Raw genomic sequence first — 21,399 nt, 5'->3', positions numbered from 1 at the left:
GAATGTAGCCAGAGTGCTTCTTGGAGGCAAGGATGGCAAGTCTTCATCTCACATACTTTTGACTTTTTACCAGTCCTTGGTAAAAGACATCATGCTTGGAAAAGTGGAGGGTCAGTGAAGGAGGGGAAGAACTTCAGTGTTAGGGATTGACACAGTCTGCAACAATGGGCTCAAGCCAGAGATGATCAGGATGACACAGGATAGGACTTTTTCATGTACCTGCACATGTGAATGAAAAGTTAAATAGTGTTGGTTTTAAGTATACATTGGTTTACAGCCTTTTAGTAAAAACATTAGAGACAGCCTTCCATGTACTAGAATGTTAGCTTCATCAAGATAGAATAGTTTTTTAATTTATCAAAACATAGTCCTGCCTAGAACAAGGTCCAGCTTAGAATAAGCAGCCAGATAATTGTCAACTGATTCATTGCATGTAGGCCTACATGAAAGGAATTCTGAAAGAGAGGAATTATTTTAGGAATAAGAGAGTTAATATGAATTGAGGGCTTAAGATGGAATAGAACAAGACATGTGAAAGTGACATCAAAGAGAAATTTTCCCTCTCATGTTGGAAATTTAGAAAATCTATGAAGAGAGGGTTAAACCCGGTGGCTCCTTGGAAGCAAGGATTCAGAGGCTCCATCTAACATACTTTGGACATGTTGTGAGGAGAGACCGGTCCTTGGAGAAAGGACATCATGCTTGGGAGGGTGGAGGGACATTGCAGGAGGGGAAGGCCCTCTATGAGATGGATTGTTTCAGTGACTGGATAATCGGGATGGGAGTGTCAGAGATAGTGCAATTGGCACAGGACAGAACAGAGTTTAGGGCTGTTGTACATAGGGTCATTATGAGTTGCAAGCGACTCGAAGGCACATAACAACAACAACAACAGGAAGATCTTCAATGAGATGGATTGATTCCATGACTGGGGTAATGAGGGTAGGTGTTTCAGAGATAGTGAGATTGGCACAGGATAGGGCAGAGTTTAGGGCTGTTGTACATAGGGTTGCTATGAGTTGCAGGTGACTCGACGGCACATAACAACAACAACATACCAGGTTGATGCCTTTGAGCTGTGGCGTTGGAAAAGAGTATTGAATATACCATGGATTGTTAGGAGAACACATGAGTTCATCCTAGAGAGGATGAAACCAGGTTACTCCTTGGGGGTAAGGATTCTAAAGCTTCATCTGACATACTTTGTTGTTGTTGTTGTTATGTGCTTTCTAGTCGCCTGTGACTCATAACAACCCTATGTACAACAGCCCTAAACTCTGCCCTATCCTGTGCCAATCTCAACATCTCAGACACGCCTACCCCCATTACCCCAGTCACTGAATCAGTCCATCTCATTGAGGGTCTTCTCTCCTTCGCTCTCCCTCCACCCTCCCAAGCATGACATCCCTCTCCAAGGACTGGTCCCTCCTTACAACATGTCCAAAGTATGTCAGATGAAGCTTCAGAATCCTTGCCTCTAAGGAGCAGCCCAGCTTCACCCTCTCCAGGGCAAACCTGTTTGTTTTCCTAGCAGTCCCTGGTATATTCAATACTCTTCTCCAACACCATAGCTCAAAGGCATCAATTCTCCTTCTATCATCCCTAGTCATTGTCCAGCTCTCCAATGCATAGTTTTGATTTGACATACTTTAGGCATATTGAATGGAGGGACCAGTCCTTGGATAGGGACATCATACTTGGGAGGGTGGAGGGACAGTGCAGGAGAGGAAAACCCTTGATGAGGTGGATTGATTCAGTGACAGGGGTAATGGGGGTAGGTGTGTACAACTTTATGATTAATCCTCCCTTTCCCTATACATCCTGTAAGCTCATTCTTGTGGAATTGATAATATTTTACAAGCAATAGAAAAGTTTTTATTTATAATATCAATTATTCCTTCAGGAATCAATATCTGTACCTGATGAGACATCAAATCAATTGCATCCTTCAGAAGAGCAAGAGCAAGAAGTACTTGATTTCTTATTTGATGAAGAGATGGAACAAATAGAAGGTCGGAAAAACACATTTACTGACTGGTCTGATAGTGATTCAGATTATGAAATTGATGACCAGGATTTAAACAAGATATTGATTGTAACTCAGACACCACCTTATATGAGAAAACATCCTGGAGGAGATCGAACAGGCAACCACTTGTCTCAGGCGAAAATTACATCTGATCTTGCTAAAGTCATCAATGATGGCTTATATTATTATGAACAGGATTTGTGGATGGAAGAGGATGAAAACAAGCTCACGGCTATCAAGGTAATTGTTTCTGACCCATGTGTATGCCTGTTGATACACTCTTTTGAGTGTGTATTGCTGTTTATATTTCCTAAACTTGAGGCTTTAGTTTATGAAACTTTGTACATAAATTGTTTAGTTTGAAAACTTTACTGAAGTACAATCAGTAGTCACACTCTTGAGAATAATCATGTTATGAACAATTCCATAGCAAAAAGAATTAGCACTAATTGAATTAGCACATGACTAAAACCCTGACTTTTTAAGAGCCATTCTCACAAAATAAATAAATATTTAATTTACTATAGACAAGCTTAAATTTATAAACACCCCTATCACTGGGACAATGGAGTTGGTGTGCCAGAGACTGTTAAGGTTAGCATAGGATTAGAGCAGGCTTTAGGGCTGTTGTACATAAGGTTGCTATGAGTCGCAAGTGACTTGACGTCACATAACAACAACAACATATGAACTAGCTATATGACACAGTGGCTTTAGATAGAAATTATATTTCTTGCCTCTTTCTATCCTTTTCACCTTTATTTGCGATCATAGAACTGGTTAAGTAGCTGGTTGTCCTCTAATAATTAATATGGTGCTAGGGATACTGTTTGAAACCTTGTTTCAGTGTTTTTATCTTCTTTTCATCCCAGATCCTGACCCATTACATTAAAATATAGGCGAGCCATAGCAGTAACTATATATATGTATTCCTTTGTTATGAGTGAAAATGGTACAAATATTGATAAGAAAGGGTCATTTCCTGCCATATCCCCTTGTTTATTTTCCCACAAGCCCCCGCTACGTTAAATTTTGTTTTGAGATAGAATTATAAGAGGATAACTTTAAAACTGTTATAGGAAAGATACACACAATATAGTTACACAGTAGTTAGCTGTACAGTAGTTAGTTTTGTACTTTGCTACTGATTAGTGGTTGGATAGGATAAACGGGTTGTCCAAGAGGGCTCCTATCATAGTAAGAAGATTCCTTTCCAGGAATTTACATCTCTGGTTTCATCTTTTCATATCCTTTCATCCTTGTATTTTTTGGAGACTGCTTCTGACTCCTCCAGTGTGATTTACTGCCTCTGAAAATCCACTAGAGGGTCAGCTAGGAGTCAGTTCAGTGTTAAGTAAATAACAACAACAATACCTTAAACTTGATATCTTAAAGCTGGAGCAGTCCTCTGCTTGTCCTATTGTTTAGGGAAAGAACTATGTTTTCATAAGTTTTCAGTTTGAAGTCTTCCCGTATATAAATAATATTATTTTATTTGTGATACAGGAAGTCCCTGGGTTACAAACAAGATCAGTTCCTAACTGTGTCTTTTAAGAATGTAGGTAAGTTGGAACAGGTGTCTATGGTTCTTATTTAGCCTTACTTTAGGGTGAGCTCTGGTTTAGTAGGTGGCCTAGTTTAGTAGGGAGTTGTAGTGCTAACTCATAGACTCTTTGGCAGTTTAAATTCACCAGCTGCATTTCAAGAGAAACATAGGCAGTTCCCTCTTGCATGATTTATGGCCTCAAAAACTCATTGGAAGGTCAGTTAAGAGTTGGTTCAGCAATGAGTTTGACCTGGGACTTTTAAGTGCTAGGAGTGTTGGTCTGGTGGCATAGTGCTCAATGAACCAGGCTGCTAAATAAGTTGACCCCACCAACCTCTCCACAGGAGAATGAGCAGACTCTTTGTGTAAAGAGTGACAGCCTTGGAAACCTCATAGAGGGTACTATGGGTTAAAACTGACTTGATAGCAGTGGAATTTTCCCCCCCTCTTATTTGACAACTATTTAGAATTGGCACTGTGTGAGGCACTAGTCTTATGCCCTGAAGACACACAGGTGAAGGAGAACCACACAGAAGTCCTGCTCTCAGGGAGCTTCCATTCTTGTAGGAGATAGATCATGATCAGCATGCCAATGTGAGGCAAATGCTAGAAGAAAAGGTAGGCTTACTATGGGGCAAGGAGGCATCTGAGTGAGAGGGCAGTCCCTGTGGGTAAAGACCCTCTCCCAGAGCTCAGTCAGGCTGAAGACTTCCTTCATGACAAATCCAAACAAAGCAAGAATGGGTCACCATAATCTATTTCATTCCTGACAGCACTTGGTTCAAATTAATTTGAGGTTTTGAGGACAATTAATTCACTAGCAAGATGGTAAAGATTTTCCTACAAATTCTGCCAGATTTCATTCCACTGTGTCAGCCCTTGTGACTCCAGTTCTGTGGATCCTTCTTCTTTTTGCACCCATGAATGAGTGAAGAGAGCCAAGGTAATGCAGGTCAGGAGATCAAAGGTGAAGGATGACACATTATTAAAAAGAAATCCAAAAGAATGGCTGCATCATGATCTCTCATTAGTGTTCTAGCAGTGCCTCTAGAGCTTTTGGTAAACTTGAACATTGCCACAGACATTGAAGCAGCTTTTTTGGTAAAAAGATGACTGCTATTGCTGTTCCCATAATCATCTTCTATAGGTGGCACAGTGTTGAGAACACAGTAGTTGCTAGTTCCACAGAATACACTTTGGGAGGTGCTTCATAGGTGACTCTCCAGTAGGTTTTCAGTGACAGGAAATGGCATGGGAAGATTGTTCATCTTTCTCTTGTGGAGGAGCTTCTGGCTTGTTTTCTGCAGCCATTTCTCCTCCACACACCGCATCCTCCTCCTCACGACCTGGACCCGAGTGCACGCTGAGAGCAGTGGATTTTTATGGGTTAGGGCAAGAAAAGGTTGTGTAAAGCTTAAAAGCTATCTGTATAGCCAATTCTGGTTATTGTGAAAAATTTATTGCCAGTAGGAGGTGGTTCAGTTGTTTCCAAGTGAGGACAAATTTATTTAACATTAAAGGGCAAACAAGAGTTGATAAATGAGACATTTACAACCTAGGGACTACCTGTACTTATGTCTATAAACAATATCTACCTTATCTCCTTTTTGGAATAATACAGGGGGGGAAAAAAGGAATTCTATTTATAGCCTAAAATTGCCTTTACTCAGTTTATGTTCCCTCTAACCTGCTTTGTGTATCAGTATAGTATATGCTAAGGAGCTTTGGTGGCCTCATGTAAGACAATTTTTCAAATTTACCAGCTGCAAGATAGGGCTGAATTTTCAGCAAGATTGTTCTTAAATGTGCTATTTAGCATACAGTAATTGTTCAGTAATTGCCACATTTTGTTGTTGTTGTTATATGCCATGAGTCAACTAACTAAGACTCAGTGCAACCTTATGAACAATGACTCTGAATGTTGTCCAGTGCAACTTTATGAACAGTGGCTCTGAACGTTGTCCTATCCTGAGCCAACCTCTCCGTCTCTAATTATACCTGACTTCATTGCCACAGTCATTGTGTCAATCCATCTCCTTCCACTGATCTCTCCAGGCAACATGCCTAACATGTGTGAGATAGACCTTCAAAATCTCGCTTCCAGTGAGCAACTTGGTTTCACCCTATCCAGGACAGACAGACCTGTTTGTTCTTTTGACAGTTCATGGTAGGTGTTGTACTCTTCTCCAGTAGCTCTGGGAAGCCTGATAGCTGTTATTTTTACTACCTTTCCCAATATCTACACCAGTTTTCTCCTGCATGCATTCCTTTTAAAGTGAGCTCAGGCTCTTGTCTTTGTCTGGTGTAGATGGAATGAAGCACTTTGATTGTAATGGTGTTTTTGATGAATACATTTACCAATAGATAACAAATCATTACCTAGCAAATAGATGAATGACATCATAATGACTTGTTAAAAAGAGTGTCATCAAAATTGGTACTTTATCTTTCACGTTCTGAAACTTAGCTTTTATCTCCACTAAAGAATACGCTGGGATGAGACCTCTTCCAGGAATGCTAATGCCTTTTCTGATCGGGTGTCAATTTAAGCGTAAATTACACTGAATGCCTTGGTTCCATTCCTTTGCCCAAAGAATTATATTGGATGGGAGGAAAGAGAAGATTGGCTGCGGGTTAATCCCCTGATTTTGGCCTGGTTATGACTTGCTTGAGAGAATCCCAGCATGGGCCATGCCTTTATTAGAGTACGTGCTTAACAGGAACAGTAAAGAGACAGGAAAAAGATGAAAGAAGCTTTATTAGAAAACATACTTCTCGGCTCTCGGGTGGATGCTGCTGTGTCAGCACAGGGGAGCCCGGGCTCGAACTCGAAATAAACTTTGTTAATTTGGAAAAAAAAAAAAAAGAAAACATACTTCTCATAGTCATTTCTCCAGAGGTGGAGAAAGATGCCTCTCTAGGCCCTACTTGGCCTAATGTAGCTGACTGGGTCCTAGTTGACTTGCTTCTGGGCTTGAATTGGTTGATGTGGTGGGTAGTGCTGGTCCATTGTTCCTGATGTCTCTTTGGGGGTCAGCATTTGTTGCACATGTCAGGATGGTGAGCAGTTCGTGTCAGTGTTCCTGGTTCTGATAGGGCCTGATCCTTAGTCACTTTGCCCTACCCTTGCCCTCCTCCGTGGCTCCTAGCATGAGCAGCTTCTGCTTCTATTATGCTGATATCAGCCTTAACACTCTTTCTACTTCCTTATTCACCTTATTAATGTTAACATGATTATAGGTTCACAACTTAACTCCTCTAAACTTCAGTGGGGATGATTCCCACCTTGTCTATCCCACTGAGTTCTGAGTGTCTGTGAAAAATAAGACTGGTCATGTGAATCTAAATGAAAGATGATCTGGTAATGGGGCCAGCAGAAATCAAACAAGCAGAAGAGATTAGTCATTTAAAGAGTTCAGAAGCTTGGACAGACTTTATATGGAAATTGTACCATCAAAGTACAGTCTGTGTTCTTCCCAGTGCTAGACATTCTAGTCATTAGTATATCTGTATATTCTTTTAAAAATAAAAATTCAACTCCTCCTTTTACTTTATTCTGAAAGATTCTCTTAGATGACTTTCCTCTGATGAATGACATGTCCCAAGCCACATGTAGTCAGTCTCATTAGAAATTCTTTTGAGGCATTCCCTTGCTGGAGGGAGAAGTGGATTAAAACATCAGCTTCAAGTCTTGCTTTACTACTTAAATATTAGTGATCCTTTTTACAAATCAGTTTCTTATTTATATTCCTTGCACAAATCAGTTTATTATTTTAACACATGTACTTCAAATAGAGGTAGCTTTGTTGTTGTTGTTATGTGCCATTGAGTCACCTATGTACAGCAGCTCTGAAGTCTGCCTTGTCCTGATCCAGTCTCACTAATTCCTACACAGCTACCTCCGTTAGCCACATTACTGTATCAGTCTGTCTCATTAGAGGTCTTCCTCTCCTGCGCTGTGCCTCCACCCTCCCAAGCATGATGTCCTTCAAGAAGCAGTCTATCCTGGACATATCCCAAAGTGAGTTGGAGGTTGAAAATCCTAGCCTCCAAGAAGAGACGTGGTTTCACCCTCTCCAAGATAGACCTGTTTGTTTTCTTGACAGTCCATGGAATGTTCAAGACTCTTCTCGAGCATCCTAATTCAAAAACATCAATTCTTCTGTCATCCTTAGTCATTGTTCAGCTCTCTGATGCAGAGCAAGTAATTGTGAAGATTGTGGCCTGGATTAGACGTACCTTGGTCTCCAGACTGACATCGTTGTTTTTCAGTACTATTGAGAGTTCCCTGACAGCCCATTTTCCCAATGCTTTTCCCAAGTCTTTTGATATTCTTATTGCTGGTGCCAAGAGTGTTGATTGTGGAGCTGAGCAAGCTGTACTTGTTAACAACTTCAGTCTCTTCTACATCTGTCATGGTGCTGTCAGTTGGCCCAGTGGTGAGAATCTTTGTCTTCTTGATGTTGAGCGTCAGTCCATATTGAAGACTACAATCCTTGGCATTCTGCAGCAAACACTTCAGGTCCTCCTCAGTTTCAGCAAGCAAAGATGTGCCATCTGCATATCATAGGTTGTTGATGAGTCTTCCTCCAATTCTTATGCCACATTCCTCGTCATAAAGGTACCTTTATGGCATGTTAATTCTGTTAGGGTTGTATCCACTAACATATGTTTGATTACCTACTTGTATTCCAGAAGTGATGCTAGAAGATAGGAATGTGATAGTGAACAATTGGAAATACCTCCTGCAAATAATAATGCTTATGTTTGTCGAGGTAGGCAAATGGGTAGAGATAATTAAATTGGAAAATTCTACACAGATAACTACCATAATTGATCTTTGAAAATATTTATGAGCCTTTTTATAAACATTAAATAATTAATTTAATTATTTTAATGAAATAGTTGGAAAAAAGACTGTAGAAAATGAATAGTTGGAAAACTGAATGTGCTGTATAAGCAGTGAATGGGAATCCCAGAACACATAATTGTGCTCATGTGAAACTTATACCTAGACAAAGAAGCTGTTATACAACACGTTCTTTGGCCTCTACTTTCTAAGAGACAAAAGCAGCCCCTTCTGATAGCAATACAAAATGCTGTAATTTTTTTCATACTCATTTGAGTATGTTGAAAGATATCCTGTTGTTATCACTTTGGCTTAGGTCTTCCTCACCTGGCTAAAGAATTATTCTAGCTGGGAGATGCCAGAGGCGATGATGTCGGAGGTACAAAAATAGCACAATGCCAAACATTGTTGTTTTTTACCATTATATCAGAATTGACTCATAGCTGAGCTTCCAGCAGGTTTTCAGAGGCAGTAAATTGCATGGGAGGAGATATCTCCTCTTTCTTTAGTATAGCAGTTGGTGGATTTGAACCTTGAGCCTTATGGCAATTTTAGTAACTCTAATCTAGAGTACAGCAAGTGCAGAAATCCTTAGAAAGCCAATGTTTGTCTTGCTCAGAAAATAGTACTGGCATGGGCCTAGCCTTTTTTACATTATGCATCTGAGAGGAACAGTAAGAATATAGGAGTGAAGGTGAAAGTAAAGTCTGTTTTATTAGAAAAGATATGTTCCAGAGGGAGGGATGTACCACCCTCCAATGAAAGGATTTGAGGTGGGGGGGCATGTCACAGGGGTCTTGGGTTAATATAGCTAGCTTTCTCATTTTTTTGTTGAGCTAAAAAGGGCTTGAATCTTAGCCCATGGGATAATGTTGAGGGAAGATCAGAACTTGGTGGGTAGTTCTTACTTTGCTATCCATTGTCCCTGATCCGATGACAAGTCGTTCATGCGCCTAAGACACTACACCTACCAGAAATGTTCCCTAGCTTTAATGATGTAGCATCTAGTTTTAACAACCTTGTTCAACCTTTGCCATTAACTATGAGTTTTTCTTTCTTTATCTTATTGGTATATGCCCTAACAGTCTCTCCACTTAACCTCACCTCATTTTGCTTGCTATGTGCTATCAAAGTCACCTGCAACACCTGCAACAACCGTATGTACAACAGCTCTAAAGCTTACCCTGTCCTAAGAGAGTCTCACTGATTCTGACAGACCTACCTCCATTGCCCTAGTTACTGTATCAGTCCATCTCATCTAGGGTCTTCCTCTCCTGTGCTGTCCCTCTATCCATCCAAGCATGATGTCCTTCTCCAAGGATTGGTTCCTCCTGGCCACATGCCCAATATATGTGAGACAGAGCTTCAAAATCCTACCCTCCACAGAGAAACTTGGTTTCACCATGGATTGTTCAAGATTCTTCTCCAGCACTGCAACTCAAAGTCATCAATTCTTCTTCTATCATCCTTAGGCATTGTCTGATGCATAGCGAATAATTGCGAAGATCACAGCCTGGATCAGGCACACTTTAGTTTCTACACTGATGTCGTTGCATTTCAGTACTCTAGAGAGGTCCCTGACAGCAGATTTTCCCAAAACAGTTTGTCTTTTGATTTTCTGACTGCTAGTGGAAAGAGTGTTGATTGTGGAGCCGAGCAAACTGTAATTGTTAACCTCAATCTCTTCTCTATCTATTGTGGTGCTGCCTATTGGCCCAGTGGTGAGAATCTTTGTCTTCTTAATGTTGACTTTCAATCCATAGTGAATCCTTGACCTTCTGCAAACAAGTGCTTCAGGTCCTGCTTAGTTTCAGCGAGCAAGTTTGTGTCATCTGCATAATGTAGGTCATTAATGCATTGTCGTCCAATCCTGATGCCACATTCTTTCTCATAAAGCCCAGCCTCCTGAATGATCTGTTCTGCATATAGATTGAAAAAGTATGGAAACAGGACACATCCCAGATGCACTCCTTTCCTGATTTTGAACCATGCAGTGTTTTCCCGCTCTTTTATGAAGACTGCTTCCTGGTCCAAGTAGAGGTTTCACATAAGCAAAATCAACTGTTCCAGGCTTCCCATTCTTCTCAAGATTAACCACAATTTGTTGTGATCCACAGAGTTAAATGCTTTTTGACCCCTCTGGTACTCTTTGCTTTCTGTTAAGATCGATCTGACATTGGTGATAATGTCTCTAGTGCCATGACATCTTCTAAACCCAGCTTGCATTCCTGGTAATTCTCTGTTATTGTACTGGTCCAGTCGTTTCTGGATAATCTTCAACAGGATGTGCTTGTGTGTGATATGATGTTTGATAATTTCCACACTCTGATGGGTCATCTTTTTTTGGAATGGGAATAAATATGGATCACTTCCAGTCAGTTGGCTAAGTAGTTGTCCTCCAGATTTCTTGGCACAACCTGGTGAGCATGTCCAAAGTATCATCTGTTTGTCGAAATATGTCGATTTGTATTCCATCAATTCCTGGGACTTTATTCATTTTGCTTCTCTTATCCAATTCTGACCTTGACACCATTGATGTTTTGTGCTTTTGAGGGGAAAAAAAATCTGCTGGGTGAAAACCACTAGTCTAGATGCTTTTCAGAGACAGCTGATTTATTACTTGGAAGGGAAGAAGCAGGCCATAGTTTTGCATAAGTTTGTAAGTTTGTTGATTGAAATATGAAGAAATTGCCTTGTCATGATTTAACTTTCTCAGTGAAATGAGTCAGTGGGTTGTGGTACTGCTAGAAGGGTCAAACAATGAAGAAGATAACAGTTTTTATAGGGAAGGGGTAGGCCAAGATGTGAAAAAATTCCTGTAGAGCATCGGGAAAGTATAGACTTTTATATAAATTTATGTTAGGAAGACTTGAGATGGAAGAGAGAATTGTGGACAATAGTGCAGGATTTTCAATGGCTTGTTTCTAAAATTGATGGATAATATCTAGGTTTTATAATTTGAAGTCATTGACTCTGAACTTTTTGACTTATTATACTACATTCTGTATCTTTTTTCTCCTTTTACAGTCATTCTTTTTCATTAACACTTACTTATCTTCTGCATGTTCTTTAAATATCAGCAATGAATAATTTAGGTTTGTGTCATCAAACCTATGTGTTCCAGTTTTACCTGTTCCAGGAACAGGAACTCTGGTAGCCTAGTGGCAAAAAATTGCAGTGCAGTTCTGAAGGCATATGATTTGAATCCACCGGCCTTTGGGAGAAGAATGGGCAGTCTCCTCCCATGCGATTAACTGCCTCTGAAAACCACCAGAGAGTTAGCTATGGATCAATTCTGACTCTATAGTACACAGAAACAGGAACTCCCTAGATAATCTCATCTGTTCAAGGTGTAATTAATTTTATATCCTGTTTATTTTCACATCTTTATTGCTAACTTTGTTTTAACTCTGAATTTTATTTATCATGAGTTTAGCTGCTGCTGGGGATGTTTAACTATGATTGCTCCAGAGTCACTAAATAATTATTTTAACCCAAACACAATTTATTATTCCTTCAGGATTGTAGTGCAGCTTCTTGCCACTAGGCCACCAGAGCTCCCTAATTTAGTATTTCTTGATAAAAGTCCCCCTTTGTATTTGATTTTTTTCCTCTGTTATTAAATATATATTTAAGCTTGTTCATCTAGCTTCTTGATAAATTGACTTTCATCATTATGAAAATGTGCTTACTTGTTTTTTACAATACTAGAAGCTTTCTTTTATCATTTTACCTTCCACTTATATGTGTCTTTAAGTAAAAATAATTTTTTATAAATAATGTGTAGCTGAGGCATGGGTTTAAATTTTTTCTTCTTTTGTTCATTTAAAGTATTTTTTAAATTGGAAAAAATTTATCTTCTCATTAAATGACATTTTCCCTTTTTTCCTACTTCTTAGCCAATATTTTTTCATTAAGATTGATAGATCTACCGCATATTCCTTACAAGCAGTATATTATTTAAAGTTAGAGCTCTTTAGAGGTATTGATTATTTCTCATACTTTGGGCATGTTGTAAGGAGAGGCTGTTCTTTAGAAAGGAACACCATGCTTTGAATGATGGAGTGCCAGTGAAAGAGTTGGAAGACCCTTGACAAGATGGACTGATACAGTGATTGCACCAGTGGTCTCAAGTATGTTGGAGATGATGAGGGTGGCACAAAATTGTTGTTAGGTGCTGTCGAGTCAAGTACAACTAATAGCAACCCTATGAACAAAAGATCTAAACTCTGTTCTATCCTACACCATCCTCACATTGTGTGTCACACTTCCTGACACATAGGAGTCCACTGCAGCAGTCACCGTGTCGATCCACATCGTTGAAGGTCTTCCTCTCCTTCGCTGACCCTCCACCATTCCCAGTATCACATCCTTCTCCAAGGATTAGCTTCATTTCTGCCTCCAAATAGCACCCTGACTGCACCATCTCTTTGATGTAGCTGTTCGTTCTCTTTGCTGTCCATGGGATGTTCAGTGCTCTTCTCTAACAGCATAGCTTAAAGGTGTCAATTCTTTTTCTGTCATCCTTATTCATTGTCCACCTCTCAGATGCATAGCAAATAATTGGAAGGACCATGGCTTGAATCATGTACACCTTAGTCCTCAAACCGAAATAATTACTTCTCAGTAATTTGGAGAGGTCTCTAACTGCAGACTTTGCCAGTTTAATGTTTCTCCTTATTTCCTGACTGCTGGTACCAAGGGTGTTAATTGTGGATCCAAGCAAGATGAAGCTGCTGACAGTTTCAGTCTCCTCTCCATCCATCCATCTATTGGTCTAGTGGTAAGAATCTTTGTTTTCTTGGTATTGAGACACAATCCATACTGAAGGCTGCATTCCTTGATCTTCTGCAACAAGTGCTTCAAGTCATTCTCAGTTTCAGCACGTGGGGTTGTGTCATCTGTATAACACAGGTTATTGATGAGTCTCCCTCCAGTCCTGAGGCCATGGTTTATATCTGTTTTTCATTGGTCACTATGAGTCATACTTGACTCAGTGGCACCTAACAAAACGTATTATATCTTCAGACTGCTTATTTTTGTTATAAGAATGTTATTTTATACCATTAAGTTAGAACCAACCCATAGCTGACCCTCCAGCAGATTTTCGGCAGAGTTTAGTTGCACAGGAGGAGACTGCCCATCTTTCTCCTGCAGAGCAGCTGGTGAATTTGAACTGCATGCTTTCAGAATTGCAGTGTAGCTCATTACCACTAGACCGCCAGAACTTCCTATGTTAAAATTGTTTTTTAAAGTTTTTTTTCCCACGCATTTATTTTCTTTGACTTCTTAGGTATACCTTTTTATTGTTATTATTGCAATTTCCTCCTAGGTGTACCTTAACCTTTATAAATTTATTGTTATTTTAATGGAAGTTTACAGAAAGGTTGAGTTTTCATTCATTCACTGTTGCATATTTTTCTCCTTCCTCCTCCTACGTCAGTCCATTTTTTAATGGATCTCTTGTTCTAGATTGTTGTCATATATATAATGGCTAATCATACATTCCTTCTAGACAATCCTTCCCCTTATCTGTTCCAGTACAGTGCTGATTACCTATCCACTCTTTTCCTGTTCTCTTCCCAGCCCCTCATGTTAGTCCTACTATATAACAGGTGTTACATAGGTTTTGTCCTTTTGTGAGTAAGATGCTTCACTCAGCATAATGTCTTCCAGGCTAATAGTTCAGGTTCATTGTTTTTCTTTGTTTTGTCTTCAAACATTATTGCATGTTTAAAGTAATAGTTTGACTTTGCATTCAAGAAATAATCTGCTTAAAACTACTGTTTTGACAAGGAACATGCAGAGTTCCTTGTCTCAGTGGTTTATTAGGGACAATTTTCACAAACACCACATTCTCAGACAGAGGTAAGGGTGGAGCTGCAGGGTGTTGCACCTTCTCTAATAATGGTGTAGTGGAACTTGTGGCCATTCCTGAGGCTGCTGCTTTTGTGCAGATGCCAGCCCACCCATCTCAGGTTGTTTGTGGATCAGGCTTTGTTATCCATTTGGATTTCTTCTGATCGCTTTATCTCAAAGAACTTGTATGTAGAATCTTCACCCAGCCAATGAGAATTCAGGACCCTCAGGGCTCCACTGTGGCATCCAGCTCTCTCCTCATCTGTGAACTGAAGGCTTTGCACAATCGGGCTTGCCATAGGTTGCTCCCTTTGGGATGGGGTGTTTCTGGCCACCTGGAATTCTGTAGATGACATAACCATGGTTGGCCTTGTAGTGCAGCCTGCACACCTTGTTGGGCATGTAGGGCACAGGGCCTGGTGCAATGCCAAGAGCTGGTGGTACGACCCACAGCACACCTCCAGGAGAAAATGCATCGTGTCCTACTGCTTCTTCTGCCATAGCTCCTTGATGTACTTGTAGGCTCCCGTCTTGGCTCAAGAGCCTGATGACTGCTGCTGGACAAAAAGAAAGAAATCTTTCTCTAAATTAATTGTTTTTCAGTGCTTCATAATATTCCATTGTATGAATGTACCACAGTTTTTATCTTTCTCTTGATTTGTTTGTTGATGGGACCTTGAGCTGCTCCCATCTCTTTGCTGTTTTGAATAATGCAGCAATAAACATGGGTGTGCATGCATCTGTTTGAGTTGTGGCTCTGGTTTCCTTAGGGTATATTCCCAGAAGTGTAATTACTGGGTCAAATGGTATTTCTCTTTCCAGCTTTTTGAGAAAGGACCATACTGCTTTCCTTAGTGGTTGCACCATTTTACATTCCTACTATCAGTGAATAAGAGTTCCAATCTCTCCAGTCTCTCTTATCAACATTTGTTGTTGTTTGATACTCTGTTGAACTTTGCTATCTCATAGTTGCTTGATTTGTTTCTCTCTGATATCTCTTTTAGATTTTGAGCATTTCTTCCTATGTTTATTTGCCACCTGAATTTCTTCTTTGGTGAACTGTCCATTCATTATCGTATGCCCCTTTTAGATTGGGCTGCTTACCTTTTTCTTGTTGAGGACCTGGAGTATTCTGTAAGTTTCTTATGAGTCCTTTATCAGATAAGTCATTGTTAAATATTTTTTCACAGTCTGGGGGTTTCCTTTATAACTATTGGAGAAGTTTTCTGATGTGCGTAGGAATTTGATTCTTGGAAGGTCTTGGAGGACAGCCAGCTGGCCAACTGACTGGAAGAGATTGATATTTGTTTCCATTCCTAAGAAAGGTGACCCAACAGAGTGTGAAAATTATTGAACAATATCATTGATATTACATGCAAGCAAGATTCTGCTAAAAATTATCCAAAAACGTTTGGAACAACAGAGACCTGCCAGATGTGCAGGCTGGATTTAGAAGAGGTCGCAGTACTAGGGATACTATAGCTAATGTAAGATGGATCTTGGCAGAAAGCAGAGAATACCAGAAAAATGTCTATCTGTACTTCATTGACTATGTATGCAAAGGTTTTTGACTGTGTGGATCACAACAAGCTGTGGCTGACTCTGAGAAGAATAGGAATCCCAGAACATTTGATTGTGCTAATGTGAAACCTGTACTTGGACCAAGAGGCAGTCGTCAGAACAGAGCAGGGAGACACTGGATGGTTCAAAATCAAGAAAGGGGTCCCTGAGGGATGTATTTTGTCTCCACACCTTTTCGGTCTGTATACAGAACAGATCATCCAAGACACTGGGCTCTACGAGGAGGAATGTGGCATCAGGATTGGTGGAAGAATTGTCAACAACCTGCGTTATGCAGATGACACAACCCTGCTTGCTGTAACTGAGGAGGACCTGAAGCGCTTGCTACAGAAGGTCAAGGACTGCCTTCTTCAATATGGGTTGAAGCTCAATATCAAGAAAACAAAGATTCTCACCACTGTGCCAATTGGCATCATCAGTACGGATGATGAAGAGATTGAGATAGTTAACAGTTTTAGTTTGCTTGGCCTCACAGTCAACACTTTTGGTAACAGCAGCCAGGAAATCAGGAGATGAATTGCATTGGGAAAGTCAGCTGTGAGGGACCTCTCAAAAGTACTGAAGTGCAACGACGTCAGGCTGGAGACTAAGGTGCACCTGATCCTGGCTCTAGTCTTTGCAATTACGTGTTATGCATCGGAGAGTTGGACAGTGAATAGATGATAGAAAGAGAATTGATGCCTTTGAGTTTTGGTGCTGGAGAAGAGTGTTGAATATACCATGGACTGCTAGGAGAACAAACAGGTTTGTCCTGGAGAGGGTGAAGCCAGAATGCTCCCTGGAGTCAAGGTTCTGAAGCTTCGTCTGACATACTTTGGGCATGTTGCAAGGAGGGACTGGTCCTTGGAGAGGGACATCATGTTTGGGAGAGTGGAGGGACGGCGCAGGAGAGGAAGACCTTTGATGAGATGGATCGATTCTGTGAGTGGAGGGGTGGGAATGAATGTGTTTGAGACAGCGAGGTTGGCACAGGATAGAACGGCATTTAGGGCTCTTGTACATAGGATCGCTATGAGTCGCAAATGACTCGATGGCACATAGCAGCAACAACAACAACAACAACAACAACAATTCTTTCTCAGTTGTAAGGTTTTTATTATGTTTGCAAGTCAGTTCTTGCTGTAAATTAGGGCTTCCAGAGTTGTTCCTTTCTATGATTAATTTTACAGCCTTTCGTTTCTCTTCTAGGTTCCCGAGCTGCCTTGCATTAGATTTTGTGTATGGTGTGAGGTGTGGGTCTTGCTTAAGTTTTCTGCAGGTGGTTTTCTAATTTTGCCAACACTGTTTGTTAAAGAGGCTGTCATTTCCCAGCTTAACTGATTGTATCTGCTTGTCAGAAATAAGTTGACCATAGGTAGATGAGCTGACTTCTGGGTTCTCAATTCTATTCCATTGATCTCTGTGTCTATACTAGTACCATGCTGTCTTGATTGTCACAGCTGTGTAGTAGGATTTGAGATCAGAGAGTGTGATGCCTCCTACCTTGTTTCTCTCTTTCGGTATTGCTTTGCTTATTTGGGGTGTCTTTCCATTCCAGACAAAATTGGAAATTGCATTTCCATTTTGTTGAAGGATGGGATTTGTATCTGTTTTGGTATTACACTGAATTTGTAGATTGCCTTTGGTAGAAGTGTCATTTTCATGATATTGAGTCTTCCAATCAATGAGCTTGGTATATTCCATTTCTTTAGGTTTGTCCACCGCCCACACTAACAGTAATGTTTTGTGTCTTTAGTTAGATTTAGTCCTAAGTGTTTAATCTTGTGATTAGCTATGGTAATTGGTATTATTTGTTTCTCTTAGCAAGAGTCTGTTGAATATTATCCAAAAATGACTGGAACAGCATGTCAACAGAGAACTGCCTGAACCACAGGCTGTTTAGAAGAGGCCATGATACTAGGGTTATTACAGCTAATGTTAGATGGATCTTGGCTGAAAACAGAATACAGGAGGAATGTCTATTGGATTTTATTGACTATGCATAGGCATTTGACTGTGTGAATCACAACAGACTGACTAACTGAGAAGAATGGGAATCCCAGAACACTTGATTGTGCTTATGTGAAACCTAGACTTGGACCAGGAGGCAGTCATTAGAACAGAGCAAGTAAACACTGCATGCAGAACAGATCATTTTTGAGGCTGGGCTCTATAAGGAGGAATGTGACTTCAGGATTGGAGGAAGACTCATCAATAACCTGTGTTATGAAGATAACACAACCACGCTTGCTGAAACTGAAGTGAACCTGAAGTTCTTGCTGCAGAAAGTCAAGGACTGCAGCCTTCAGTATGGATTGAAAGCTCAACATCAAGAAAACAAAGATTCTCACCACTGGAATGATTGGTAACATCATGATAGTGAAGAAGTTGAGATTGTTCAGCTTCGGCTTGCTTGGCTCCACAATCAACACTTTTTCATATCAGCAGCCAGGAATTGAAAAGATAAATTTCAATGGGAAAATCTGCTGTCAGAGACCTCTCCAGAGTACTGAAGAGCAATGATGTCATTCTGGAGACTGAGGCCATGATCTTAGCAATTGCTTGCTATGCATCAGAACACTGGACAGTGACTAGAGATGATAGAAGAAGAATTGATGCCTTTGAGCTGTGTTGCTGGAGAAGAGTATTGGATATACCATGAATGGCTAGGAGAACAAACAAGTTTGTCCGGGAGAGGGTGAAACCAGGGTGCTCCTTGGAGGCAAGGATTCTAAAGCGCCATCTGACATACTTTGGGCATGTTGCAAGGAGGGACCAGTCTTTGGAGAAAGACGTCATGCTTGGGAGGTGGAGGGACAGCACAGTAGAGGAAGACCCTCAATGAGATGGAGTGAGTAATGGGAGTAGGTGTGTCAGAGATAGTTAAGTTTGGCTCAGGATAAAGCAGGGTTTAGAGCTCAAGTCACTTGATTGCACATAACAATAACAAGCTCTGGATTTTTAAAAAATTATTATTTTATAGTGGTTTATATACTAAGTTTGTATACATTGTTTTCACCAACTGATTTTTATATGTTGCTCTTGTATTCTGCTATTTTGCTCAGTTTTTCAACTCTGTCCAGTAGTTTTCTTGCTGAATCTTAAGGGTTTTCTATATATCATATCATATCATATTGTCTGCATATAGATATAGTTTTATTACCTTCTCCTTGCCAATTTTGCCTTATTGCTCTCACTAAGACTTCCAATACAGTATTGAATAGGAGTTGTGATGGTGGATATCCTTTACTAGTTCCTGTTCTCATGGGAATACCTTTAATCTCTCTTCATTGAGAATGATGTTGGCTCTTGATTTTATGTATATACTTTTCATTTTTCACTATGTTGAGGAAATTCCACTCTATTCCTATTTTGTTGAGTGTTTTATTAAGGAAAGGGGTGTTGGATTGTTTTCTTTCTGCATCAGTTTATAGGATCACATGGTTCTTGTTCTTCGCTTTGTTAATGTGATGAATTACAGTGAGTGTTTTTCTTATGTTGAACCACCCTTGCGTACTTGTTATGTATCCACTTGGTCTTGTTGAATTATTTTTTTTTTATGTGCTGTTTGATTTTCCTGGCCAGGATTTTGTTGAATGTTTTGCATCTGTGTTCACAAGAGCTAATGGTATGTAGCTTTCTATTTTGGTGATGTCTTTACCAAATTTTGGAATTATAGATATGTTTGCTTCATCGAATCAGTCTGGGAGTATTCAGTCTTTTTCTATTTTCTGTAATACTTTAGAATTGGTGACAGTTCTTTTCTGGTGCAGGATGATTTAGTGCCTCTGAAAACCTGCTGGAGGTTTGGCTATGAGCCAGTTCTGACTCAGTGGTACCAAACAACAACTCTTCATCAAAACAAAGCAAAAATTGATATTGTCCAGTTAGTTTTACTTGTAATCAGTCAACACCCAAGAAAACAACACTCAAGAAATCGAGTTATTTGCTGCAAATGTACTGCAAAAGACATCTTTAAAATGTTAAAGGATGTCACTTTGAGGACTAAGGACTATCTGATCCAAACCATAGTGAATATACATTTGCCTTATCTGTGTGGGAAAGTGAAATGGTAAATAAAGAAGACAGAAAAACATATGCCTTTGTATTGTGGTAATGTTGTGTTGTTGTCATGTGCCATTGAGTCACCTGCAACTCATAGCGACCCTATGTACAACAGCCCTAAACTCTGTTCTGTCCTGTGCCAATCGCACTGTCTCTGACACTCCCATCCCAATTATCCCAGTCACTGAATCAGTCCACCTCATAGAGGGCCTTCCTCTCCTGCGCTGTCCCTCCACCCTCCCAAGCATGATGTCCATCTCTAAGGACCGGTCTCTCCTTACAACATGTCCAAAGTATGTTAGACGGAGCCTCAGAATCCTTGCCTCCAAGGAGCCACCCGGTTTAACCCTTTCCAGGACAAATCTGTTTGTTTTCCTAGCAGTCCATGGTATTCTCAATACTCTTCTCCAGCACCACAGCTCAAAGGCATCAATTCTCTTTCTATCCTCCTTGGTCATTGTCCAACTCTCTGATGCATAACAGGTGATTGTGAAGACCATGGCCTGTATCAGACGCACCTTAGTCTCCAGAGAGACACCATTGCTCTTCAGCACTTTGGAGAGGTCCCTAACAGTAGACTTTCCTATTGCAATGCGCCTTTTAATTTCCTGGCTACTGGTGCCAAGACTGTTGACTATGGAGCCAAGCAAACTAAAGCTGTGTACAATCTCAATCTCTTCACCATCCATTCTGATACTGCCAATTGGTCCAGTGGTGAGAATCTTTGTCTTCTTGACATTGAGCCTCAATCCATATTGTAGGCTGCAGTCCTTGACACTCTGCAGCAGGTGCTTCAGGTCGAAATTTAATATACCATGGACTCCTAGAAAAATAATGTCTTAGAAGTATAGCTAGCATCTTCATTAAAAGTAAAGATAGCTTTTTCTTAACTCCTTCATCTTCTCTCTTCGCCCGCCAAACTCTGTGATCCCATGATTCTCCTCCCTTTCTTTTGGACTTTTATACATGTTTTACTAGGTGCCCTTCTATTTTCACAATAATAGACCTATGCAGTATTTGTCCTTAAAAAACTAAGTTTATTAACTGGGGACCCCACAAAGATAGAGTGATAGTGGGCATAGATCAATGATTACTGGTTTTAGAAAATGTATTATATCAGATTAATTGTATGAAACTCAATGTATACAAATTTTGTATGCAAACTAATATAAAAATAAAAAATATGTAAAAAAGAAGAAAATAGTTAAAATGAAAATTAAAAGTGTAGATAGCAATACCTTAAATCTCATTATTTTGGACATGTCAAAAGTGATCAATCCCTATATGAATAGTTGTATGGAACACAATGTATATGAATAAGCGAGAGCGACACAGCACCAGCGAGAGCAACGCAGTGCCAGCGAGAGTGATGCAGCGCCAGCCGCCGCCAGACGGGGTTCCACTGCGAGAGGAGCTGGGAAGAGACCTGGGAAGAACAACAGCCAGCCACCTACCGCGGAACTCCAGAGGAGCGAAGACTGTGAGACCCCA

At 40.2% G+C, this 21,399-nt stretch overlaps 1 protein-coding gene and 1 pseudogene across 1 annotated transcript in view; one reads left to right on the top strand and one right to left on the bottom strand.

Annotated features, from left to right (window-relative positions):
• The window catches only part of LARP1B (La ribonucleoprotein domain family, member 1B), a 48,538-nt gene extending 46,140 nt beyond the window's left edge, over nucleotides 1–2,398 (top strand). Inside the window, exon 9 of the mRNA XM_006901163.1 lies at nucleotides 1,904–2,398. Within this exon, the coding sequence (XP_006901225.1) occupies nucleotides 1,904–2,392 (489 nt within the window). The 3' untranslated portion in view covers nucleotides 2,393–2,398. The remainder of the gene's footprint in view (nucleotides 1–1,903) is intronic.
• Nucleotides 2,399–4,589: 2,191 nt separating this feature from the next.
• Nucleotides 4,590–14,784, bottom strand: LOC102871063 (annotated as a pseudogene).
• Nucleotides 14,785–21,399: the final 6,615 nt, after the last annotated feature.

Source organism: Elephantulus edwardii, unplaced genomic scaffold (assembly GCF_000299155.1).
Source record: "Elephantulus edwardii isolate Elephantulus edwardi_28Jun2011 unplaced genomic scaffold, EleEdw1.0 scaffold00311, whole genome shotgun sequence".
Lineage (NCBI taxonomy): Eukaryota > Metazoa > Chordata > Mammalia > Macroscelidea > Macroscelididae > Elephantulus > Elephantulus edwardii.
This window is presented reverse-complemented; position numbering and strand designations above follow the sequence as displayed.